At 38.0% G+C, this 26,773-nt stretch overlaps 3 protein-coding genes across 3 annotated transcripts in view; 2 read left to right on the forward strand and 1 right to left on the reverse strand.

Annotated features, from left to right (window-relative positions):
* The window catches only part of LOC149610400 (uncharacterized), a 177,466-nt gene that overhangs the window by 46,331 nt on the left and 104,362 nt on the right, over positions 1–26,773 (reverse strand). The window lies entirely within an intron of this gene.
* The window catches only part of foxo (forkhead box, sub-group O), a 92,265-nt gene that overhangs the window by 24,238 nt on the left and 41,254 nt on the right, over positions 1–26,773 (forward strand). The window lies entirely within an intron of this gene.
* On the forward strand, positions 6,063–9,763 carry LOC149610404 (uncharacterized). The gene has a single exon (XM_089859583.1). It carries the CDS (start codon positions 7,121–7,123, stop codon positions 9,698–9,700), a length of 2,580 nt encoding a protein of 859 aa, XP_089715709.1. The 5' UTR covers positions 6,063–7,120; the 3' UTR covers positions 9,701–9,763.

The following is a 26,773-nucleotide window of genomic DNA, read 5'->3' on the forward strand; positions in this document are numbered from 1 at the left end:
GTCGTATGGTGCGGAAACATAAAGGATGTCCTCTGTATCTTCAAAATAGAAGCTAGTTCTCGTAAGAATACAAAGGCGCTAAGCGGCAGCACTTAACAGTGGCCTACCAACCAAGGGTAGGGGCGTGCGCGAGGTACACTGGGAAAATTTCATTGCCGCAGGTCGCCCATCATCATTTCGACTCCATATTACCTCTTTTCTCCCTGGATTAAGTGTTGAGGTGACTGTGACGTATTTTAAAAACTTTTTACCTCTCGCCGATGCCTTCTTTATGGTCCCTTTAAAGGCTGCTATCTTCCCTTTAGTGGAAAAATTAACAATATTAGTGGCAACATAAGTTCCTAAAATATGTTCCATGAGTTTGTCACTGGTTACAAACTGGTTGTCTTGAAGTGACGTAGGTCATAGATTCTCGTAAAGCGACGCCTGGTGACCGAGGATGCCCATTTCCGCACATTTTTCGAGAATCATAGCCCAATTCCGCACACTTTTTATGGCCCATTTCCGCACTGTTTTCACATTGAAATTTTAGTTCACCATTTTTTACCATAGCCCATTTCCGCATCGTTTGCAAATAAAACATTTTTTATTTCCTTGTTGATTAGGTTAGGTTCGGTTCGTTTAGGGTTAGGTTCGATAGGTTAGGTTTGGTTATGCTACAATAGGGGCATGCTTTTAAACTTAAGATTTGACCATTGCAATTTCACTATAGATATAGTTTAGGGTTATGTTAGGTTTGGCTATGCTACAATAGGGGCATGCTATTAAACTTGTGATTTGACCATTTCAATTTCACTATAGATACAGTTTAGGGTTAGGTTTGGTTCCGTTGGGGTTAGGTCAGGTTAGGTTAGGTTAGGTTTGGTTTGGTTCGGTTCGGTTAGGTTAGATAGGGCTCGGTTCGGTTAGGTTAGATAGGGCTCGGTTCGGTTAGGTTAGATAGGGCTCGGTTCGGTTAGGTTAGGTTAGGTTAGTTTACGCTACAATAGGGGCATGCTATTATACTTGTGATTTGACCATTACAATATCACTATCGATATAGAAAAGTGTAATGATAGACGTAAGCATTAAACCAAGTGTGATTTTGTTAAAAAAAGAAGTAAAAGGAGCATTAAAAATATATCTGTCGTTAAAGAGCAGTCATAAAACCTCACATTTTGGCTCTTTTCGGACCAATGGGCAAGCAACATAAGTTTAAGGTTTTTAAAATGTAATCAACTAGAAATATTTATTTTTCTATTTTTGCAAACTGTGCGGAAATGGGTTATGAAAAAGTGCGCGGAAACGGGCTATAGGTTTTTAAGGTGTGAAAAATAAAACTGTGCGGAAATGGGCGACCACCCTGGTGACTGGGGCGCTGTCAAAGGCTTAGTACAGACTAAATAGGAAGATGGAAGTCCTGCAAAACTGAGTCTAGTCCATTCTCGCTTGTCGTTCTCGAAATTGCTCTCAGTAAGTCTCTAGCATTACGGTCTCATACTTATGGAACATATCTTATAAACTTATGGATGGTGGCAATACCTAAATGGTATTCTAAAAGATGTTGATTTTTGGTATTTTCCGTCATTAAAACCTCTTGCACAAATCAACCTCATTTATTTTATGGAAATAACAAAATTTCATATTTCACATGCTCTTAATAACGATAGGGTACTGGTACGCAATCTCCACCCTGAGTCATATCATAATATGTTGGGAAATTACAAGGTACCAACAAAAAATTTAAAAAGTTTAGAAAAAAATGCTAGTCTCGTTTATATTTTAATCATTTTCTTGGTCGTATTTCCGCAGTTATTCATTTATTTTTCCTCGTAACTTTTAAAAAGATTTCTTCTAAGTTGAAACGAAAACGTGGGAATATGCGCGGGAAAACTTTTGGCGGGCACGTGCAATAGTCACGTGCGTGGCACAGTCGCGCCAAAATTCTTCTATACACTGATATAAAGGTAGACCTTGCCTTCCAGCGAATAAATCTTCGCAGGATCATCTATTCCGAATTTCAAATCACGATTTTTACCTTTACCGAAATTATGAAAAGTTTTCTGTACACTTAACGAGTTGTATTACCATAATTTTGCATAAAATTGCTATGGTACCATATTTTAGTGTGCACTAAACTCCCCTCATTCCTTAACTTTAACCGCGTTTCAGTGTTGCCAGTAATTTGTGACTCTAACATCTCGGGTTCTGAACTGAATAATCAGATCTGAATCGAACAGAACTGCAATCTTTTTAGTCTGTTGTAGATAGTGGTTGAATTGAACTTGCAAATGACTGGCAACACGTGTCTGCGCACATGTACAGACTAATAGCACCCTATGTTTATTTGTCCATAGACCTTAATATAGTCAAACTTGGGAAACTGCCATTACTCTATCGTGGAGATTTGAGATGATATGCTCAAAATTTAATAATTTTTCAGAGAATTAAGGAATTATTTACGGCGCTGTTTAGTCATTTCAGAGGGGCTAGCTACTAACAATAGTGAACGTGAAATTTTTATTAAATTTTGTGACTTTTCGTATTGAAATTAAGAATATGTTGATTTCACAGAGTATTCTCGTTAACGGTTAACACCCCCTCACTCTAAATATTATTCATGTTTCAGATAAGTAAAAGTTACATCATCATAGTCCCTAATTCTCTTTTAGTCACATAACTACCATATCTCGATTTATACGATATCTTCATTTCAAGAGGCCGATTTATCATACATTTTTTGGTGTACTTGTAAAGTTCTAGACTGAAACACGTGGCAATAATAATTAAGAAACGTATTTTTGAAAGTAAAATTAATGAATTGGGTTTTAACCAGTATCAGAGGTGATTTCCCACCTTAGATTATATCAAACGGGCCATTTATTTAAATTAAAATACCTACACATAAATAGATTTGCGATATTAAATGCGGGAAAACCGATTTTGAAAGTATCAGAAGCGCATTACTCGAAGTAAACAGTTCGTAGTATCTCGACGAGTCCCCAAGGAAACCAAAAATGAAACCTAATAGTCTTCTTGGCCTGCCACCAAATTGCCTTGTAAAGGCTCTAATAGACTATTAACCCCCTCCACGCCATAAAAAGGGGGTAAAACCCCTGGATAGTCCGTCCGTCCGCCCTGGGGCAAAGCAAAAAGAAAAAAATTTCCGCTTCTAAGGGCAAAATTTCTATCATAAAAAAGAAAGAAAATGATTATATTCCAAGTATTTAAAGAATTCCGTACGAGAATAAGACACGTGAGGGTAAGGAAAGCTAGGGACCGGATATCGTTATCAATTAGATATCTCTATTCTCGTCGGACTGTATCTACAAATTCGTTTTCTTCCATCAAGTAAAAGAGGAGGCTTGAAGCGTGGAAGGAACTCAGAGAGAGCGAGTTGCCGAGTTGGACTAGAGAGAGAGAGAGAGCTCTTTCGCTCCGCTGTAGCGGTCGAGTAGGGGTGGTGGCGGGAAAGTAGGCTCCCAAGAAGAGGGGGGGGGATGTAGTAGTGGCGGCGCCTAGGAGAGAAAGTCCCCCTCCCCACCGATGACCCAAATTCAACCAGGCAAGGATAAAATCTCGAGTTTCCAGGCGATTTTCGGGCTCTTAAGGGCGTTTTTTATGGCTGCTGACTTCTACAAAAGAGAAAATTCACTAGCCTTTCAGTTTCGCCATCCGCGCGACAAAACCAAACTACTACTTTTAGCTCTTGTTGTATTTCGTTGTTAGGATTGACTTATATTTATTTATATTAAACGTGATTTCTTGGTCGTGGGGTCAGAATTTGCTCAGAGAAACTAGAGATTAAATTTAAGGCCTTTTCAGACGATACAGACTTTAGACTCATTTAGATGAGTTAACTTGAGTTGAATAAAGTGGTTGAGTCATGTGAACATAAGTTCGAGAAGTTGAATCACCAAATTGAGTCAAAAGTTGTATGGTCTGTAAAGGCTTTTATTTAAAACATTTCGTAATTGTTTCACTATTCTTGAAACACAGTATAAGTTCCATAGTTTGATATCTCAAAATTAATAAAACTGGGCCTATAATGAAGTTCAGTTTAAAATATCTAATTTAATTCTTACTATTACCATTGTAATACTTCTTTACGAGTATACAGGGTGTTTCTGATAAGTCTGGCATAAATTAAAGGAGATGTTCTTTGGGCCATTTTGAGTCGAAAATGTAAATTCTATGACATTTTGGCCTAATTTCTAATTTAATTAAGGGGTCATCCGTAAAACACTCAAATCATAACTCGAAAACAGTATCCGTTAGGGCAAAATGGTGTTAGAAATTACATTTTCGACTCAAAATCGCCGTAAGAACATTCCCTTCTTAATTTATGCCAGAATTATCAGAAACACCCTGTATATTTCTAAGATTTTTGGCCCGAAATCGTTATTTAAATCTCAAAATCAATGCCAAAAGAACATTCCCTTCTTAATTTATGCCACAATTATCAGAAACACCCTGTATATTTCTAAGATTTTTGGTCCGAAATCGTTATTTAAATCTCAAAATCAACGCCAAAATCTCTTTTGGAATTCATTCCTAAAGCTATATTTAATCTCAAAATTACATCTAAATCCACATTCAAAATCTCAAATTAAATATTTAAAGAATCGTTTAAAATAACTCATTTTGAAATTCTTTTGTCGAAAAGGGGGCAAGTATTTCACTGGCCAGAGTAAAGTGTATTGATTAAAATTATAATTCGATGTGAGGGCCGATAAAAAATGGCGACATTTGACGAATAACAGTATATTTCGTTACCTGTAGAAACAAGTCCACGGAGAGATTAAACATCGTAATCAAATAACCTCATTTGCATTGCAAAAGTTCCAATATCGAAATTGCAACAGCGCTAGCTAGGCCTAGAGTTTGTTCAAGATAAAAAAGGATTTAGTGTGTGTGTGAAACAATAATCATTATACATCATTTTAACATTAGAAGATTGAAAACGGAAGCAACCGCTGTTACTGTTATTTTATCTAATATTAGAGCAATTTGCATATGACGTGTCGTATCTTTATCCGAGGTTCAAGAAGTGAAATGGATGATAAAACTCGTTAGGGCCCAAAAAAACATAAATCTGATTTAGGCCTAGACGCGCAACCCATTTCAACAAACGATAAATATATATTTTATCGGGGATGTGATCCATCTTGTTTCGCAACAATATTAGCCATAAATATGTTACAAAAAAAAAAAAAAAAAAAAAAAAACGTTCGACAATCTAATTTCTCTTCACACTTTGATTACCAAGAGCTATGACCTAAAAATATTAATTTTTAGTATAGGTTCAAATACAGGGTGTGATAAGACCGAAGTGATTCTGAGTTGAAATGACATTTTAAACTAAGGGCTACTATTTACAAGTTACGATTGAAGATTGGAGGGTTTTAAGGATGATCCCTTAAATGTAACTAAATTAAGAAACTGAGAGACTGTTATTTCTAATTTATTCAAATATAACCAGTAGTTCATAAGATATGTTCCATAAGTTTGTCACTGGTTACAGTAAACTGGAGCTTGTTATGAAGTGAGATTCGAGGTAAAGCGACGCCTGGTGACTGGGGCGCTGTCAAAGACTTAGTGTAGACTAAATAGGACTAGATGGACTGCAAAATTAACCACCGAGTGTAGGACTTCAATTCTCGCTTCTGTCTTTCTCGAACTTGCTCGAGCTGTAAGTCTCTAGCATTACGAAGTATAGGTAGTGTAATACTTATGGAGCATATCTTGTAAACTTACGATAAACCTATTGGACGTTTTTGAGTCAATAATGTTAACTTCTATCTCCATTTTGCCGTCCGGGCCACTGTTTTCGAGTTGAGATTGGATGGAGTATTTTATGGATGACCCCTTAAATTTAATTAATAAACTGAAAGACATTGATTTCTAATTTAATTAAGGAGTCATCCCTAAAACACTACAATCATAACTCGAAAACAGTGACCCGGACGGCAAAATGGAGATAGAAATTACATTTTCGACTCAAAATCGTTCCCCCAAAGAACACATCCCCCTTAATTTATGCCAGACTTATCAGAAAAACACCCTGTATAAGATCTTTTCCATAGGGTGGTGGCTTGTAATTCCGAACGCTTCTAATTCCGAACAGTTTTTTTAAATTGATTTTTCTTTTACTTGCGAGGCTTTAGACCGTGAAAAATAGGCTTAAATTATGCCTTGATTCATTGTCTATCCGAAAAACATCATTTCAAATCCATATCTAAAAGTCAGGGAACGATGTGACACGAAATAAAAATGTACCTAATTTGCGAATTTAATTTAACGTCAATTAAAGGGAATGCCGACCCTGATGCCTCCGAAAATAAGGTTTCATTTTCTTCAGATAAATCAGAGGCAAATAAACTCAATTTCAGCCAAAACGTCAAGTTTTCCCCCACAAAATAAGCATTCGTAACGAAATTTTGGCTCAAAATTAAATTAATAAAAGAATATTTATAAAAACCTTTGCGAGCAGCTAATTCCGACCACTCGAAACAACACTCCATTAATCATAAATTATCGACAGTAAAATTAAATTTAACGCTATTAAACGACATGGTTTAACAGATTAGTTATCCTCGATAATACGGCGATACGTTTTCCCGGGCTTTTCAAGCAGACAACTTTAGTTTAACCCGGCTAGCGTAAAGTCCCTGTTTCCTTCCCTCCCCGCCGCGGCGCCGTCACTCGTACTCGTACACTATTCCGCGATAAAAAAAAATAACGGTTCAATCTCGCGCCAAGTTTGAAAATTTGCGTTCGCGCGTTTCAAACTTTTGCATAAACGGGTCGCTAAAGGTTTATACCTACTTGAATATGGAATATGACGATCAAGGTAATGTAAATCGCTGTTGCATTTATTAATAATCTTTTTTATCCTATTAACCTACGAGAGATTTAAAACTTGAAAGCGAAATTTATTATAGAATTAACGTCCCAAAACTTAAGCCTTGGTTAGGGAATTTTATCCCGATTCACCTAATGAAAAAAATATTTCAGTTTTAGATAATCCCAATTTAGCATACAAATGAGATAGGCGCTGAAGTTTATTTCACCATAGTTATACCACATTACAGGTGGTGGTGTTAAAAAACCACGTAAAAACAAATCAAAATACACAGATATGGATGTTGTCAAAGCTCTCGAAGACGTTCGTGAAGGACGTCTTTCTATTACCAAAGCGGCTGCCCTTTACCACATCCCTAAAACTACCTTGCATGGCAAACTTTCGGTTAAATATGACAGTGCCCAAGTTGGAAGAAAGTCTGTTTTAAGTTATGACGAAGAGAGAGATCTGGCTAACTGGGCGATCAAGATGTCCAAAATCGGATATGGTCGCGTAAAACATCAAATTTTTGATAAAGTACGAGATATGGTTCAGAGAGAAGGAAGAATAACACCTTTTAAAGATAACAAACCCGGAAAAGAATGGTTCCGTGGATTTTTAAAAAGAAATCCTGACGTGAAGCTGAGAACCGCCGAGCCCTTGCATATTTCTCGAGCCACTGCATGTACACCAACTGCAATTAATCGTTGGTTTCAAGGGTACCAGAAATTTATGTCTGGCCTTGGTATGCTTGACCATGGTGGAGACCGTGTTTGGAACGCGGATGAAAGCGGGTTTTGCTTGTCACCGAAAACTGGCAAGGTCCTTGCGTCTAGGAAACAGAAAAATGTTATGCAGATTGCAGGGGATACACGGACACAAATAACGGTCTTGTGCGCAGTATCCGCGTCTGGAAGCGCAATCCCACCCTTTCAGATTTTTAGCGGAACTCGTCTTACACACAATCCTCTCGAAGACGGAGTTGAAGGGTCACGTTTCGCGCTCTCAAAATCTGGATGGATGACTTCTGAAGTTTTCCAGGGGTGGATAAAAAACCACTTTTTAAAATGCATTCCACCTGCTAGACCCGTTGTTTTGCTGCTAGATGGACATAGTAGTCACGTCAATTTGGACACAAGCAGACTGTGCGAAGAAAATGGCATAGAACTGTACTGTCTACCCCCACATTCCTCCCACATCTTGCAACCTCTTGATGTTTCAGTCTTTAAGGCAATGAAATGCAATTGGACAAAAGCTGTTCAACAGTACCAAACGGAAACTGGAAAATTTGTCGACAAGAAAACCTTTTCTCGTGTCTTTCGGGGATGTTGGGAGAACACTATAAGCACGGCCACTATCATTCATGGCTTTCGGGCGAGTGGGGTATTTCCCGTGAACAGGTTGGCAATAGACGAAACCAAACTGTTACCATCAGAGTTGTTTGACGATGATCAGGAAGTTGAGACTGCGCCGAACAATGAATTTGACAAAATGAAGCAATCTATGAAAAACCTCGAAGAAGCGTTGGGTGAAAAAAAGATTCGGGAGTTCAGGTTAATGGAAGAAGAAGGCTTTGACATCGCAGAACCATTGTTTGATGCGTGGAAAACTCTCAAAAATTATTTCGCCGCGATGAAAGCCCCCATATCCGACAAATCATCAGAGTTGGGTTTTACAAGCACTTTAGCATCAGTCAACGACTTTTTCCATTCTCCAAGGGAAGATTTTGAAACATTTGAGAACTCTGGACAAAATTCGGCATTCCCAACTGTGCCACACAATCAAGTTACAAACCGACCTGTCCGATCTACACCTCCAAGTTCAACTTCAAAAACTTGCAATGCTGAGGCGACTGCCACGTCGAAAAAATCCACTTTGAATGTCTCTGACCAGACAAGTAATTTTACTTCGGCAGCTCGAGGGTTTGTATCGCCGGGCATTTCCATACCAACTTCAACAATTAGAAAACGTTCTTTTGCGGTTCCGTATTCAAAAACTAAAGTTCCTGTAGCAGCCTTAATAAAGCCTCCGCCTTCAGCCACCCTGAGCAAGCCTCCGCCTTCAGCCGCCCTGAGCAAGCCTCCGCCTTCAGCCGCCCTGAGCAAGCCTCCGCAATCAGCAACCCTGAGCAAGCCTCCGCAATCAGCAACCCTGAGCAAGCCTCCGCAATCAGCCACCCTGAGCAAGCCTCCGCCGTCACCCACGCAGAGGAATTCCCAGCCATCTTTCAACTTTACGGCTGCCTTGAACTTAAGCACACATTCATCCTCAGTTCTCATAAGCAAGCCCACATCATCTGAATCAGCAACCAACTGTCCATCAACTTCAATTGCTAGCAATTTCGCAATCGCAACGCCAGCTTTTCGGGGAATTCTCTCCTACCCAGCTCATAAACGAGTTGAAAAGCGGAAGAGAAATCAAATGGTAATCCCGCAGCATTTAACTGGACCCGAATTTATCTCGCTTATGGCCACAAAGAGAGAGGAAAATGAAAAAAAAGAAATAGAAAAGATAGAAAAGAAGCAAAAGAGGGAGGAAGAAAGGGTGAAATTACAGAATGAGAAGGAAGAGCGGAAGCGGGCAAAATTGGAGAAAAAGGCGACAGTTACAGCAAACAAGGCAGCAGCTAAGGAGAAAATTTTGGCCAAGAAAGCCACTAAAACTAAAAAATTCCGTCCTGATAAAAAAACAGTCTGCCAATCTTGCGACACACGATGGGAAAATAGGGAGGCTAATGAAGTGTGGGTGTGTTGCAGTGTTTGCAAGAACTGGAACTGCTTTAAATGCTGCAACTTGAGTGAAGCAAAGAAAGGGTTAGCTTGCACTGGTGGTTACAAGCATCGTTGCGATAATTGCCTTTTTTCCACCTTACTTTAAAGACTTCTATTTATCCCCGTTAAATCCACATTGTACCTAGGCCTATACTTACCTAAACTGTTTTTTCCACTAAATAAATGTTTAATGAAATTATGAGTTTTTTATTATTGTTTTTAAGCAGGTTCGGTAATTAGAAGCGGGGGTTCGGAAATTAGAAGCGGGGGTTCGGAAATTAGAAGCGGGGGGTCGGAAATTAGAAGCGGGGGGTCGGCAATTAGAAGCGGGGGGTCAGAAATTGGAAGCGGGGGGTCGGAATTGAAACCCCCTACGTCGGAATTACAAGACATCAGTTCGGAATTGGACGCCACTACTAGAAATGGGGAAATAGATATTTCTCCACAAGTTACCGGTAATTTTGGCTCAAAATAGGCTCAAAAGTAGCGCAAATGTTCAAGCTATTTGGTACAATATCAAATATTTCTCATAACATTATACGTGTGTCATGTTTCAATCGATTTTAAAAAAGTGTTCGGAATTACAAGCTACCACCATATACCATTCTCTTAAAAACTCGGAAATTCGTTTTTATAAATTTAGGTATTTACTAAAAAAAATAAATAAATTCCGCCTTTTTTCTAATAAATAAATAAAAATGTTACGTAATTTAAACCATATACTTTATCACGACACGAAAACTATAGATCTTCTTACGTAAGTTTAAAGTCAACGATCTGAATAGCGTATAACGTAGTCTAAACATAATAATAACAGTAATAATAATAGGCTCATTTTTCAAGGCGAAAGAGTGTGTTATGACTGGCACCAGGCTGTAAAAGACTAAAAACATAACGGGACAACCCTTCTAGAATAATAACAAACGATGATTGCTGGCTAGCTAAAAAAGAAAAAGCTATAACGAAAGAAAAAGAAGAAAGCCTAACCTGTCTGTAGGGAACGCCCATACATACGTACGTACAATGACTATAGCAGCGTATAATTGCAAGCAAATTATTTCATATTTAAAAGGGATTATTATTTATGGTAGTTTAGCCTTCTTCGTCATTTAGACTGGGGAAGAACTAAGAGTATTATCAAGAAGTGATATCTAGTTTATTAGGGAGAAGGTATAAGATTCCTAAGTATTCGCGCGCCATAGTCCCAGTCCCCCTTTCAAAATACGAGGGGGGACGTAAAAAGGAGGCCGGGCTATTTAACCTCTCCTCAGTCGGAGAATAGTAATTTTCGTCATTCGCGTGAACTCCGTCGCGCTGACGTGAGTTTTCAAGAACCAATGAGATGCTGGTTGTAAGTTAGAAGCGGGGATTAACTCCGGACCTACGTTTGGACTGGAGATAAAGCTGGAAATGTAGCGAATTTATATCTTCTCCCTAATAAACTAGATATCGCTTCTTGGTATTATCAAGAATGAATACAGGTAAATACAGGGTTGCCACAGTACCTGGAAAACCTGGAAAAGTCAGGGAATTTGAAAAAGGGTGTAAAAAGTTGGAGAAAAGTCAGGGAATTTGAAAACTTAATACAACTACTATCTACTCCTCTATTGTATACTCTCTATGGTTGCACCTTGCTCGCACCTGCCAGTGAAATTAAACATAGTTAAAAGTAAGACGTCTGAATTTTGACGCGTGTCGGCTAGTTTTCAAGGTAAGACCGGTCTTCAAAACCCGCATTGAAATTAACATTGGAGATATGACCGGGGCATGCCGCATGCACAATGATTCCTATTAGCTGTATGCATTCCAGGTATAATATCAAGGTTTCTAATTTCACATTCATTTCGCAACTTATTACGCAGCGTCATCTTGTACACACTCCCACGCGTCGCGCTTTTCAAAGGGACGATACCTTTTTTCCCTCCCCATGATATAACACTTTCTCTTTCTTCTTTCTTTCAATAGTTAAGTCTGAAATAAACCATACTTTTTAATGTGTTATATCGTATTCGTTGATTTGACAATCGCGTGGCAATTATGACGTCACTCGGAAAGGTCATCACTAGGCTGTCTTTCGTGTTTTCCCCACCACAAGTCGTTAATGATCTATCTACATTCAATTTACAGTTATGTTTTTAGCAAATTTCGAAAGCGCTTAGAGAATGTTTCTCTCGCGCATTTCATCTTCCCTTTAAACAGGTTTTATGATCTTTGAAAATTCCGAGCACGATTCGCATCCACCACTCGGTTGTGGTTCTTCAAAGTTCCTGGGTCCAATTTTTAATAGGTCATAGGCTCGCGTCTGCGCAGTTGTGATGACTGGGGGAAGGTATAGTGATATTCAATATTTATTTTAATATACCTCGGATTATGCGCATATACTTAGTGATCCACTTCTTAATATCGATCGATAGCGGTTTTGTCTCACGGCGGGGGGATGTGGGGAGACATCACCCTTCCGTTTTATCCCACCCCTCCCCCTTAAAAGATTGCTTCCCCCTCAATCCGACCGTTCGACTCCTTCCTTTAGGGTTAGCTTTTCCTCGAATTACGCCATAGCCAATCATCACCATGGTTACCGCCACGACACTCTTAACAACTCTTTAGAGAAGTTTCATCTCTTCACTTAGGACAGAGAGAGCTAGTTGCCAGATTGGAGGAAAGTAATTTAAGAAGATCATATTATTGGTAGAAAGATTTCTTTTCTTCCCCCCCCCAAAGGTAGAGAGCGCGGGGTACTTTGAGACACTAAATGCAAGAGGAGCATATAGAACTTATTCCGAATCCAGTCTTCTGAATGATCTTTGTTTTCATCTAATTTAACCAAATACATTCTTTAGGAGCCTTGATTTCCACTAAAGGGTTTTTATTTTTTTGCCGTTCTCCCAGTGTTGCCAGGCCGTTTGTGAGTCAAGACATTGTAGAGAGAAAGGCTAGCGGTTCAGTTCGAATCAGTACAGTACTTGACCGTAGAGAGAAAGGCTAGCGGTTCAGTTCGAATCAGTACAGTACTTGACCAACTCGTTCTGATTTATCTTTGTTTTCATCTAATTTAACCAGTTACATTCTTTTGGAGTCTTTGGGTTTTTTGCCGTTCCCCCAGTGTTGCCAGGCCCTTGGTGAGTCAAGACATTGTAGAGTGAAAGGCTAGCAGTTCAGTTTGAATCAGTACTTGACCAACTTGACTCACAAAAGTCCTGGTCTGACAACGCTGCACTGACGCTGCTGAGTGACGGGGATGAATTTTAGTGAAAAGTATCTATTGCTAACTATATTTGTTTTTATATTTTAACACACCCAATTACCTCTCCACGCTTAATCATACTTGCTTTTGTAAATGGTAGCCGGTGGTTGTGCCACGTTGTACCGCGAAGTCGGTCTTGGGCTATAACCCTGGTGACCTGATCACGTTCGCTGGTAACTTCGTTAATATGACCTTTCCAAATTCCAACTCCGACTTCATAGTTCTTTACTCCACACTTTCGTATGGCTCCATTTTTTTTTGGACGTCGTAAAACTGACTCTCTTTGACGGATCTTGGGCGTCTCTTATTGCCTCTATTTTTTGCTTGCCCATTCATTGCCCATTGCACGCAGGAAATGTCCAATTGAGGAGAGCTTTCCGCTTTTCTTATTCACCCACGACTATTTCGTTTTTTCTTTACTTCGTTTACGTTAAGTTTGACTTACTCTTTGGGTCAAGCGAGCGAGGGACACTCAGATCGGTTTCCTTCTCAATAAATGGTCGAAGATAAATTGACCAATCATGAATCGAATGGGCGTTTCTGTTTTGTATTACACGATCGTATTAAGCTTTCGTCTTTCTTTATACTGATGACCAGAGTGACCCGGAAAGGAGGTGCGCTTTTTCTTTTATAAGTACTTCTGGAAGATGTTTACTACCTACCCCGTTTACTATATATACCTATTAGATTATTATGACTTTCTTGTCTTGAGATCATAAAAAAGGGTTGACTATATTCACTTAGTTATTTTACTCGTCTGAATCGTCATATAAGATACGCCTGGTTTCCTATTATTGTAGTTGATTGTGTTTCTTGATTGAATCACCGTATTTTGGTTGAATTCTCCACATTCTCCACAATTTCCTATAGTATTTCTCGTTTTTCATCCTATGCTCTCTGGTTCGGTTCTCTTAAGGTTTCCTCTGACTCTTTCTGGGGGTATTTCTCTCAAGGTTTTCCCTCCCGAGACACACTCTCTGGCGCTTCTCAAGGTTTTCCCTCCCGAGACACACTCTCTGGCGCTTCTCAAGGTTTTCCCTCCCGAGACACACTCTCTGGCGCTTCTCAAGGTTTTCCCTCCCGAGACACACTCTCTGGCGCTTCTCAAGGTTTTCCCTCCCGAGACACACTCTCTGGCGCTTCTCAAGGTTTTCCCTCCTGAGACACTCTCTGGCGCTTCTCAAGGTTTTCCCTCCCGAGACTCTCTGGCGCTTCTCAAGGTTTTCCCTCCCGAGACTATCTCTGGCGCTTCTCAAGGTTTTCCCTCCCGAGATACTCTCTCTCTGGCGCTTCTCAAGGTTTTCCCTCCCGAGACACTCTCTCTCTCTCTGGCGCTTCTCAAGGTTTTTCCTCCCGAGATACTCTCTCTCTCTGGCGCTTCTCAAGGTTTTCCCTCCCGAGATACTCTCTCTCTCTCTGGCGCTTCTCAAGGTTTTCCCTCCCGAGATACTCTCTCTCTCTCTCTGGCGCTTCTCAAGGTTTTCCCTCCCGAGATACTCTCTCTCTCTGGCGCTTCTCAAGGTTTTCCCTACCGAGATACTCTCTCTCTGGCGCTTCTCAAGGTTTTCCCTCCCGAGATACTCTCTCTCTCTGGCGCTTCTCAAGGTTTTCCCTCCCGAGATACTCTCTCTCTCTCTGGCGCTTCTCAAGGTTTTCCCTCCCGAGACACTCTCTCTTTTATTTCTCAAGGTTTCCCTCGATTCCTGTTATTATTTCTCACAATTTCGCCAACAATTTCTGCCAATTTTCGATATTTATCGATTTTTATTGATATTCTATATAAATTCTATTTTTTAATCCAAGTTGTTTGTAAAACATAACTTGGCCGCACACACAGAAATGCGAAAAAGAAACTGAAGTCACACGCAAACTCCTTATAAATCCATAAATATCAATGAATTTAGGTTCTATAGAATTTGCTATTGCATTATTGAGCCAATTTATGGAATTTTATAATATAAAGGTAAAGGATTAAGACAACACGCAAAGTGAATAAGGCGGGAAATTGGACAGCTTGAGAACTATGTTGATATTATAGCTCATGGTTTCATTCTACTTTTTCTTTTCTGTATATCATGATCGCGTGTTAGAATTAACGAGTGTGGAATGACATTAACGTGTACTACGCGTTGATACTTCTTTCAACGTTCGTGCGTATTTTCCAGTGTAGAGGCAAAGCAAGCCTGACTTTTATGAATAAGAAATGCCATTCTACTTTAATATTGACCGATGTTGCGCAACGTTTTTTGACACGTCGATCAATTACGCAGGTTTCGTAACAAAAGGTTAAGAGTGCAAATTTCGGTATCCTCCCAATGGACCGAATTCCCAATGAACCGAAATCCCATTCAACCGAAATACGCCAAACTAGATAAGAAACTAGCGGAACGGCGGGTTTTCGAACCCCTGGGATTTGCGTAAGATAAGGAGATCCCTTCGATTCGAATGCAACGGGGTGACGTTGATTTAGGACAGGTTAGGTTAGGTTAGTAATATTTTATAAATCATTTAACAATGCTACGCCTTTTCCAAAATATTGATGTTTAGCTTCATTGACTTCTCAAATAATATGCCTTTTCCAAAACATTACTGTTTGGTTTGGTTTGGTTTGGTTTGGTTTGGTTTGGTTTGGTTTGGTTTGGTTTGGTTTGGTTTGGTTTGGTTTGGTTAGGTTTGGTTTGGTTAGGTTTGGTTAGGTTAGGTTTGGTTAGGTTAGGTTTGGCTAGGTTAGGTTTGGCTAGGTTAGGTTAGGTTAGGTTAGGTTAGGTTAGGATAGGTTAGGTTAGGTTAGGTTAGGATAGGTTAGGTCAGGTTTGGTTAGGTTTGGTTAGGTTACGTTTGGTTAGGTTACGTTTGGTTAGGTTTGGTTAGGTTACGTTTGGTTAGGTTAGGTTTGGTTAGGTTTGGTTAGGTTAGGTTAGGATAGGTTAGGTTCGGTTAGGCTAGGTTAGTAATATTTTATAAATCATTTAACAATGCTACGCCTTTTCCTGAATTCTGATGTTTAGCTTCATTGACTTCTCAAATAATATGCCTTTTCCAAAACATTACTGTTATGTTATGTTAGGTTAGGTTTGGTTAGGTTGGGTTGAGCGACGTAAATGTTTCGTACTTTTCATGAAAATACCATTGGAAACTTACTTTAGAACACTATTCAATTTGAAACAACCAAGTTGAAATAAACAGAGAAAAAATTATTAGACTTTTTATTCAAGTTAAAGCATTTTGTAACTTTAAGTAACATTAAAGAAAATGTTACGGTTTACGGCTTATTTTAGCTTTCCCTTAAATTAACATAAGCCTTTAAAACCGATTCCACGGTTAACTCATTGCTACTTCGTTTTTATCGGAGATAACAAGGCAGTGTACACTAACGTTAAGTGCAGCCATTCATGGCTATCTCCACTTTTCGTAAACCGCCCAAGGTGCGGGATTTAGGTCCAATGGGACCTCCCTTCTTTGGTTTCGGTTGAATGGGATTTCGGTCCAATGGGAGGGAATCCAAATTTCAGGCCCTTTAGCCGAATTTCCAAAATATTTATAGGAATTATAGGTATTTTTTCATGAAAATATAGGATTTTATAGGACGCTTTTCCAGAATTATAGGACACTAAAATATTAATAATATTAAATATTTATTTAAAGTCCAAAACGTTTTGCGCTAAATTTTGTTCAGACGACGTAAATTTTTGAAATTTAGTGAATTTAGATGTATAACTTTGCGCGTGGAAAATAAATTGAACAGGTAGAAGCTGTTAAGGGAAAAGCAACATTCGACAGGTGTTTTAAGGCTGGCTTTACCTTTGCCTATCAATATTTGAACTACTCTGTAATGACTTAATACCGTGCATTTTAAACGAATTGCGCAACCTAGAAAATGTGTGACGTGCCAGCATACCCATAGTTCCTCGCGACGAAATATTTTTTTCGATAAAGGAACGTCTATATCTAGACAAGTCAAAGTTCTGACTGACTGATAAGCAAAGGCCCAGCCCAAACCGCTTTACCTAGAAGGTTGAAGTGTCGGAGGGGCGTTATTAGGTTTTCTAATCCGCCGACATCTAGAATGAAATGAGAGAAATTGACGAATCTGAAATCAGGTGTTCATAATATATATACTCAGTTTAATCAGTGTACACGGCTGTACTACCCTTAATTGTACTAAATTTATTACACGTAATCTTTAAAAGCAATGCCTTCAGGGTTGGCAAAAACCCGGAAAAAACTAGTTTTTGCCGGGACACGTGGAAAAAACCGGTAAAAACCGGCAAAAACTAAATTCATGGTTACAAAGTGGTAAACTAGCGAGTTTTAAGTGCATTTTCGTGATGTTTGTTATTGTTATGTTAGAAAAATAACAATAGTATTTTTAATTTTTAAATTTGAGGTGGTTATTACTCTATTAAATTTTTAGTATTAAAATTTGCCAGGTTTTTCGCAAATATTTAACGAATAATTAGTCAAATACTTCACATAGCAACTGGAAAAAACCTTAAAAAGTGGAAAAAACCGCGGAAAAAATGGTTTTTGCCACCGGTTTTAACCTGTTTTAAACCGCGCGGTAAAAACCGCGGAAAAATTAGTTTTTGCCACCCGGTTTTTACCAGGTAAAAACCGCGGTTTTTTCCACCCCTGGCAAAAACTTGCCAACCCTGAATGCCTTTGATAGTACTAAAACAGGGTTGCCACGGAATTTTCAGAACCAAATTCCCTGACTTTTCCAGGTTTTCCTTGACCTTTTTCTGAGATTTTCCCTGACCTTTTAGGCCGAAAGTGTAAATGTTTCCTGCACGTTTTAAGTGCTTATAATTAAATAAACTCTCTACATTAAGTTTTCCAATGTATTTGTTGCACCAAAATGATTAAGAAACTTTTTAATTATAAATAACAGCCTAAAAGATTTTTTAGAGAGCATTTACTTTACAAAAACCATTCTAAACATTTTTAAGGATTGCTCTAGAGTTTTCTGTGTTAAGAGAGGATGAAGAGGAACTTTCATTACTCTTTCAATAAAGACTTATCCCCAGAAATTTTACCCACTAAAATAAAATTCCCTGACTTTGCTGAAAATTTTAAAATTCCCTGACTTTTCCGGCCCATTTTCGAATTCCCTGTTTCCAGGTTTTCCCTGACCCGTGGCAACACTGTAAAATGATTACACGTATTCAGGAACCGGTGTACAGGGATTTGTTAGTGATTAGCCCCTCGTATAGACCAACGCGATAGCAACCCCTCGAATATCGAGTGTTTCATATAAAGAATATTATACGTTTTCCAATTTTAAGAGAATTCTACAACGTAGAACAAAAAAATTCAATGAAACCTCATAATTTTCATTTCATTTCATTTCAATTCAACGTCTAGAAAAGTAAAAGTAATATTTAGTTGGAATTTTATCCTTAATAAAGTAAACTTGAAAACGCCAGTCACCGATTGCCGTACCGTACAGGTACTCCTACTTCCTGGTAATTTATCCCTTTTCCCAAATAGCGCAATTATCAAACTTAATTAAGGATTCCGAATGGCCACAAAAACGAATGAATAAACTTAGAAATGGCGCAATATTTGAACGATAGAGGAAAATTTATTTGGGTTTAGCGTGATGAAACCCATTTATATATATATACGATTAGGTCTAAATGTAACGCGCATACGTACAGTTAGATTTGCTGTCTGTAGGTCTAGTATTGTATTCACTCGCACGCTCAAATTTAGTGGAAAAAAGTTAAAAAAAAAAAAAAAAAAAAAAACATTTTAAAAATAGACACCAAAAGTGACTAAACTATTTAAAAGGGCAAGGTCGATGAATTTTTTTTGTTTTTTTTTCAAAGATGACTGATTTTTATGATTCTTTTTAATATTGAGATAATTAGATATTCGGGTCAAAGGTCACCTCATAAAAGGTCTAGTTCGAAATCCAATTGAGCCATTTCGTAGCACAGCTCAGACTGTAAAGAGTAAAGTACTTGTTATCATTTTATATAAAATATAATAAAAACCAAAACTAAGATAGTTTGAACTGGATTATTTTGATATTTCAATTAAAATAAAAACTTCCTGAGCGATCAAAGCGAGCTCCGCGCTTTTGCGGTCTGTATACAAATGTAATCTCGCTAATTCCCAGTTTAAGCGTCCTCACATTGGTGATTGAAATATATTACTTTTAGATTTATGGTCAAAAAGATTTAAGTAACATCGAAAGACTAAAAATTTCTAATGCTACTATGAACTTTCTCGTGACGTCACACCTCGGTTTTTGGCGCCCATATTGGAAGTCGTCAGCTTAGGCCATACAATATGACGTCACGTCCCCGTACCTCCTCCCCTCTCAGTACCACTCTAAAGTAACTAGCCCAATATTTGGAAAAGTAAAAAAAGTGATTTTTGGTGGAAAAAAAAGTGTACGCGTTTCTCCACCATTTTTGATAATAAATGGTTCGAGTGTTATCTCGAGCCAGCTTTAAGATTTTTTATATATATATATATATACATATATGAATTATCTTATCCTGATTTCGAAGAGTTCAACAAGACGACTCTGTACCTCGCGCCACAATTTGCAATATACTATAACATGTAAAGAAAATTAGAGACATTCAGATACGGGTTTTTTTTTAGAGTATAAATATGCTGTAAAATTTTATTACATGTTATTATTATAATATTAAATTATATGGCAGCAATTATTACTCGATGTGTTGCCCCTCTTAGCATAGGTCTTCATAGAGTATATTTGAATTTTTAGACTAAATTTCAAATTTATACAGCGTGTTTCTGATAAGGGTTATGTTCTTTGGGAAATCAATTTTGAGTCGAAAAATGTAATTTCTATCTCCATTTTGGCGTCAGGGGCCACTGTTTTCGAGTTATGATTTGAGTGTTTTAGGTATGACCCCTTAATTAATTAAATTCAAGGGGCCATCCGTAAAATACTACAATTTAATAATGCAGGGACCCTTAACGTCGAAACTTTAATAGTTAAATGTAATGCGTGGGCGGGACTTAGTAACCGTCATCTACAAACTGACCTATTTATCATTACCTTTAAAAATAAAATGTCGGAATGAATAAATACGTAGTTTTCAGACTAGAAGGATTGATACCATTTACACCAGGAGGCCAGGCTATACTTGACGGACAAAATGCATCACCAAGTAGCCTCGACTCCTGTTATATACAGTATGAATCCTCCTAGACCAATATCATTTGAGGGACACGACTCAAAACTATAATCGCAAATGAACTTACCCAAAAAGGGTAAATGGGCGTGGCTTAGTAACCTCGTTCTTCCTAACTATAGCTTATACTCTTTTGAATAATATCTCTGTTCCATTACCTAATCAAAACAAAGACTTTTAACCCGTTATAGTTTTAAATGGCTCGAAAGTCGTAATATTTCGATAAAAATATTGTTGATGCCAGCAAAAACAAAAAAGGTTGTATAGCTACGATAAAATGTGCATGAACGATTACGCAAAAATGCTGCGCACCTGATTCAGCCATCTTTACGTTCAATCGTAGATAACAATAAAATTTATTGCAATAAAAAATAAGTAGTCTTTCACCCTCCATAGATTGGCTTCCCCTTTCATTCGTCTTATAGCGAGTGTTTTGTACATTTCCCCAAAACATTGTGAAATTGTCCTTGTCGATTACAAACAGTCGTATTCAGTTTATATCAGTCTCATCTCTCGCGCATTTACACGAGTCTTTAAATCAAGATTCTCTCAATGCCAAATTTCTAAGAGTTGTGTAGCGGTTTATATACGGTCTCTCTCACTCAACTTGTATCATCATTCAAATTATCAAGTATCGACATAAGTTCGTAAGATATGTTCCATAAGTTTGTCACTGGTTACAAACTGGAGCTTGTCATGAAGTGACGCAGGTCATAGATTTGAGGTAAAGCGACGCCTGGTGAGGCGCTGTCAAAGGCTTGGTTCAGACAAAATAGGTTGTTACTGCATGGTTACTGAGAGCTTGTCATGAAGTGACGCAGGTTATAGGTTCTTGTAAAGCGACGCCTGGTGAGGCGCTGTCAAAGGTTTAGTACAGACAAAAAAGGTTGTCACTGGTTACTGAGAGCTTATCATGAAGTGACGTAGGTCATAGATTCTCGTAAAGCGACGCCTGGTGAGGCGCTGTCAAAGGCTTAGTACAGACTAAATAGGTTGTCACTGGTTACAAACTGGAGCTTGTCATGAAGTGACGCAGGTCATAGATTCTTGTAAAGCGACGCCTGGTGAGGCGCTGTCAAAGGCTTAGTACAGACTAAATAGTACTAGATGAACTGCAAAATTAACCGGGTGTAGTCAATTCTTGTTTGTCGTTCTCGAATTAGCTCGAGCTGTAAGTCTGTTGCATTACCTAGTATAGGAAGTGTCATACTTATGGAATATATCTTTCTTATAAACTTATGGTATTGACAATTGTTTTTATCGGGCCTTTGCACGCATCGTTGTAAATATTGCAAGAACAATTTAAGGAAATTGAAATCCTCGTGCAATTAACTGATCGTTGCAATGTTTTTGACTTTTGTGTTCAATGATGTATAACGCAGTAGACCAATTTTCAAAGGTCAGGGTTAAAATAGTCCATGAATGCCTGATTCTGATGTTTGACCACGTTCGTTGTCTTAACACGAAACTCCATCCGGGATGTTTACGAACAGAGACGTTAAATAAGACTTTAAATTAACAATAAGGCTTAGGTGGACTGGTAACTTGGAAGCTTTACTTAGTTGTCTTTGGATCCACATATCAAGCAGGCGACACAGCGCCCCCCTTTTTTTTGAAAATGGTCTATAACTGGAGTAATTTTTGGTTCAATGATTTGAAATTTTCCTCATTTATAAAGAATATGATGTTTGTAATGTGGTAAAATTTTGGTGTAAATTGGTGTAAACCTTGGCGAGAGTTTGTGCCTTTAATGGTGTAAATTCCACTTCAGGCCTATTAATACAGTAACAGTTGACTATGATCTTAGGCTCTATAAACGTACAACTGTTTTTCTCTCTTTAAGTAGATCCAGATTAATGAAAAAAAAAAAAAAAAAAACCTTGAGTACTGTTTTTCTCCCTCGAGGCAAATTCCAGTTATCCCTTTTTCTGATTTCATTAAACATTTCTACCTAGGTATATGTTGTAATTAAATATTATAAAATTTAGGGGTAAAATTTGGGGCCAAAAATGCCAAAACTCTTTGGCCTTCATTTTAATCGTTTCCTTTTTGAGTTCTATTTGTTTACAAAAAGGTTTGGCTCAGTTACAAGGTTTGTATGCTATCTGTAAAAGAAAAAAATTATAGTTGTGTTTTAGTAGCGAACTGACGTCATGTACGAAGTAAAGTGTTATTTAGTCTTGTGCACAACTGACGATGTAAAAGGTTTCAAGGGCCTTACTAGATTTGATACCAAGTAAAGTGTTATTTCGTTTTGTGCACAACTGACGCTGTACCATGCGGTAAAAGGTTTCAAGGGTCTTACTAGATTTGATGATGTTGAATCAGATGTTATTTTATTTTCTCTAGTATTTTTTTTTCTTTCGGAAATCATCCCATAACATTAGAGGTTTTGTAAAATTGAGGTTTAAGATTTATCTAGTTATCATATGACTAAGAATAATATACTATGAGGATGAAAAATTGGTTACTCCAGACATGAGGGAAACCATAACATTAGAAAGATAACACTGGCATCGGCGACGTCGATTGAGATTAGATTTATAGGGACAAGGCAGTAAGGGATAAACCCCTCCTACAAAACGTCAGACCTCCGCTTAACCAATCATAATTACTACCCCACTAACCTTCTACTTCGTAAAATCCTCCACCATGGAGATGTATATGGGAGGAGTCGTTTGAAGCCCCGCCTCTTTTGCTTTTACCCTATATAACCACGAATAAATAGATTTCCTGTGCTTGGAATCTTAAACTGGGTTTTCTGCTTGAACTGAAAGGGAGGATGTATAGAAACAATCACCCTTGACGTCATGCGTAATGTATTTGAACTTAGAAACCACCTGACATTGGGGTGGCTTGCAACCTGTGCCGCGACGTGCCCGAATGTGAACGAGGTTTCTTTAGTGTTCTGAGCGCGGTTCTGAGCGAGTCGACCTAAGGGTTTAGGGCTTCGATTTGCCGCCATATAAGTTTGAGATATGTTCCTATACTTCGTAATGCACGCTACAGACTTACTGAGAGAGCTAGTTCTAGAACGACTAGCGAGAATTGATTACACTCGGTTAGTTTTGCAGTCCATCTTCATATTTAGTCTGTAGTAAGCCTTTGACAGCGCCTCACCAGGCGTCGCTTTACCTCGAATCTATGACCTACGTCACTTCATGACAAGCTCCAGTTTGTAACCAGTGACAAACTTATGGGACATAACTTATGAACCTATGCTAATAGTTATATATTTAAAGTTGAAATAAATAAATTCGTATTAATTATTAATTAACTAGCATATACATACATCCAAACCAATTTATGACAGAAATAACTTTTTTTATATATCCTTCTACAACTTCCCTCTAAGCAACTTAATAATGATAATATGTATAGCCACTCGTAATAAATAATAATAATAAAAAAAAGAGTTCCGAAATTAAACCATCGTCTAAATTAAGGTTATTAAATTTACCCGTACACGCAATTTTGTTTTTTCTTCTATACCCAAGCCAAGGTTATTAGCTATAGTATAGACTGATAAAAATTACAACTCATTTCCCATAGGTTTAATAGCGATGACAGTAACCTGTCTTCCATTATATTCAACCCAATTCTTTGATAACATTGAATGCCATTACAGTATTCTCTTATCTCTAAAAAAGAACAAGGGAGTAATACTAATAGAAATAGGTCCTGTGAAATGCCTTAGTAACCCTTTTTTTTTGGATGAATATCAGTAGATTCGTCTTCTTGACTTTGGGTTAAAACGGAGCATCCTGAAGGGGGATGTTCTTTGGGAAATCGTTTTTGAGTCAAAAATGTAATTTCTATGACATTTTGCCGTCCGGGCCACTGTTTTCGAGTTAAGATTGGATGGAGTATTTTATGGATGACCCCTTAAATTTCATTAATAAACTGATTTGGACAATTATTTCTAATTTAATTAAGGGGTAATCCCTAAAACACTCAAATCATAACTCGAAAACGGTGGCCAGGACGGCAAAATGTCATAGTTGTACCAAGAAGTGATATCTAGGGAGAAGGTATAAGATGCCTAAGTATTCGCGCGCCATAGTCCCAGTCCTCCTTTCAAAATACAAGGGGGGACGTAAAAGGAGGCCGGGCTATTTCGCCTCTCCTTAGTCGGAAAATACCTAATTTTCGTCATTGACGTGAGTTTTCAAGAACCAATGAGATGCTAGTTATAATTTAGAGGCGGGGATTAACTTCGGACCTACGTTTCGAGTGGAGATAAGCTGGAAATGTGGCGAATTTATACCTTCTCCCGAATAAATTAGAAATCACTTCTTGCTTGTACATTTTCGACTCAAAATCATTCAAAGAACAAAATTCCCCTTAATTTATGCTAGACTTATCAGAAACACCCTGTATAAATGTGATCCTGATTTCTGAAAAATGCTTTGATTTTATAATACATTTAAAAATTTTATTTTCGGTGTTTATAAAAATCGGGTTATCTGAAAAACCCTTTCTCCTCTTTTCCCGAGAGACCAATCACTCATCGCAAGTAATCTCCTAACCTTCAAAAATGCATAAATAGATTACACACGTAACCATTAATCAGTGTGTACATGTAATTTGGGAGTGATTATTCCCTCGTGTTTTCTGTTTCCCAAGGGAGAAAAATCGGTTGTAGGTAGCTGCTAGGATAGTAATCAATGATTCAACTATTACGCAAGGCCCTAAAAGCGTGCGTGAAAAGAAACAATAATACAACGGGAGCTCCTAACTCCAACAGAGTCAACAACACTAGAGTCAACACACATGAAAATTGAATTGGCCGACATGTTGTATAGTGAACATTGCGTAATCGTTGAATTTTTTTATTTAGGTCTCTGTTAGGTAGCTTTAGCTTTCAAAGAATGTTTTCTAAATATAATACCGATTCCGAAATGGCATTGAAAAATTGAATAGGTAACTTTGATATTAATCATAACCAAGGTCTTCACGCTCTAACTGCAGTCAAGTTATTGACCAAGTGCTACTTAATTTCTTCAAAAACATGCTTTAAGTATTGAAATCTTTATTTTGCAAGAATCTAATCCTACACGTGATAGTTGATTCTCCTTGAGTATTAAGTGATTTAGTCACATAAATGACTCAAAATAATGTGTTTGCTAAAATGAGCTGCACTTGAGATGTCCAAATACGAGGAAATATCTATGTGACGTAATAAACTAGTCCACTGTCCAAAAGACGCTTGCAATGACCATCACACTTGCCGCCTACACATTTTTCTTAGCGTTCCAAATGTCTCTTACTATAAATTACTTGGTTTATTAATGAAATAATCTGATTTGGGTCGGTTTTGAAATAAATGAAAATTAGGTCATTTTTGTTGAATCTCGGATTTGGTGAGATTGCAAGTTTTCTAATCGCCAGGGATCGAAATGGAGTCAACCATGGCTAATCCGGTGGGAAAATAGATGCATTAAATTGAAGATGTAATTTGATTTGAAAAAAGGAGCGACTGAAAGTTTTGAGTCGAAAAGGTTGTATGGCATTTTGCCCCAAGGAATACAGTTTTCGAGTTAAGAGCATTGGAGTGTTTTACGAGTGACCCCCTCAAATAGAAGTACAAAACTGAAAGACGATGTTAATTTAATTTTTGAAATACATACAGGGTGTTTCTGATAAGTCTGCCACAAATTAAGGGGGATGTTATATGGGCGATTTTGAGTTTATGGCAAACTTATCAGAAACAAATTCGATTTTAAAACCCTATGGAATAAATCTCGCTTCTTAATTTATTCAAAATTTGGCATTCTCACTTCTTCGCCTTTAAATAGGCTTATTCGTCGATCGTAGAATGAGTTGATAATTTTTTTTAGTAAACTAGAAATTACATCTACGTCATTCTCCCAGCTATACGAGAGATGGTCGGTAGCTCTCTCACTTAGCTTAGGGATATAGAAACTATAGAAAGAATTTTCCCCTTGAGTTTCTCTAAAAAGAAACTAGAGGAATAGAGAGTAGAGTAGAGTAGAGTAGAACCACGCAACCAGCTAGCCAAGAGAGAGCTCTAGGAGAGGAGCGTGTCATGGAAAAAATTTAAGCCGTCGCGCGCTTGGTTTTATATACACTTACATATCCCCATCACGTTTATGAAAAGAAACCGGTACCCGACATATTTAGGGTGTTTGGAATTTGAACGGCCTTCGATAAAGCTGACTATCTACTTTTTCTTTCCACATTTTTATCCGCCGTGGCTCGTGAGATTTAGATTTTAAAGCAATCTATGACTATATTCTTCTGTATTATCAAAAGTTCATACCATATGGTCCATAAGTTTGTCACTGGTTACAAACTGGAGCTTGTCATGAAGTGACCTAGGTAGGTCATAGATTGTAGCTAAGCGACGCCTGGTGACTGGGCGCTGTCAAAGGCTTAGTACAGACTAAATAGGAAGATGGAAGTCCTGCAAAATGAACCGAGTGTAGTCAATTCTCGCTTGTCGTTCTTGATATGAACTAGCTCTCAGTAAGAAGTCTATAGCATTACGAAGTATAGGTAGTGTCATACTTATGGAATATATCACTTATAAACTTATGGTATTTAGTAATCTTCCATAGGAGCTTGGAACTTTGAAAATGGACTGCAAAATTATCCTAGTGTAGTCAATTCTCGCGTCGTTCTTGATATGAACTAGCTCTCAGTATGTCTACAGCATTACGAAGCATAGGTACTGTCATACTTATGGAATATATCTAATAAACTTAAGGTATTAAGTAATCTTCCATAAGAGATT

The sequence above is a fragment of the Phalangium opilio genome, unplaced genomic scaffold (genome assembly GCF_054372755.1).
Source record: "Phalangium opilio isolate 3A_F unplaced genomic scaffold, DU_Popi_V2 ptg000329l_1, whole genome shotgun sequence".
Classification (NCBI taxonomy): domain Eukaryota; kingdom Metazoa; phylum Arthropoda; class Arachnida; order Opiliones; family Phalangiidae; genus Phalangium; species Phalangium opilio.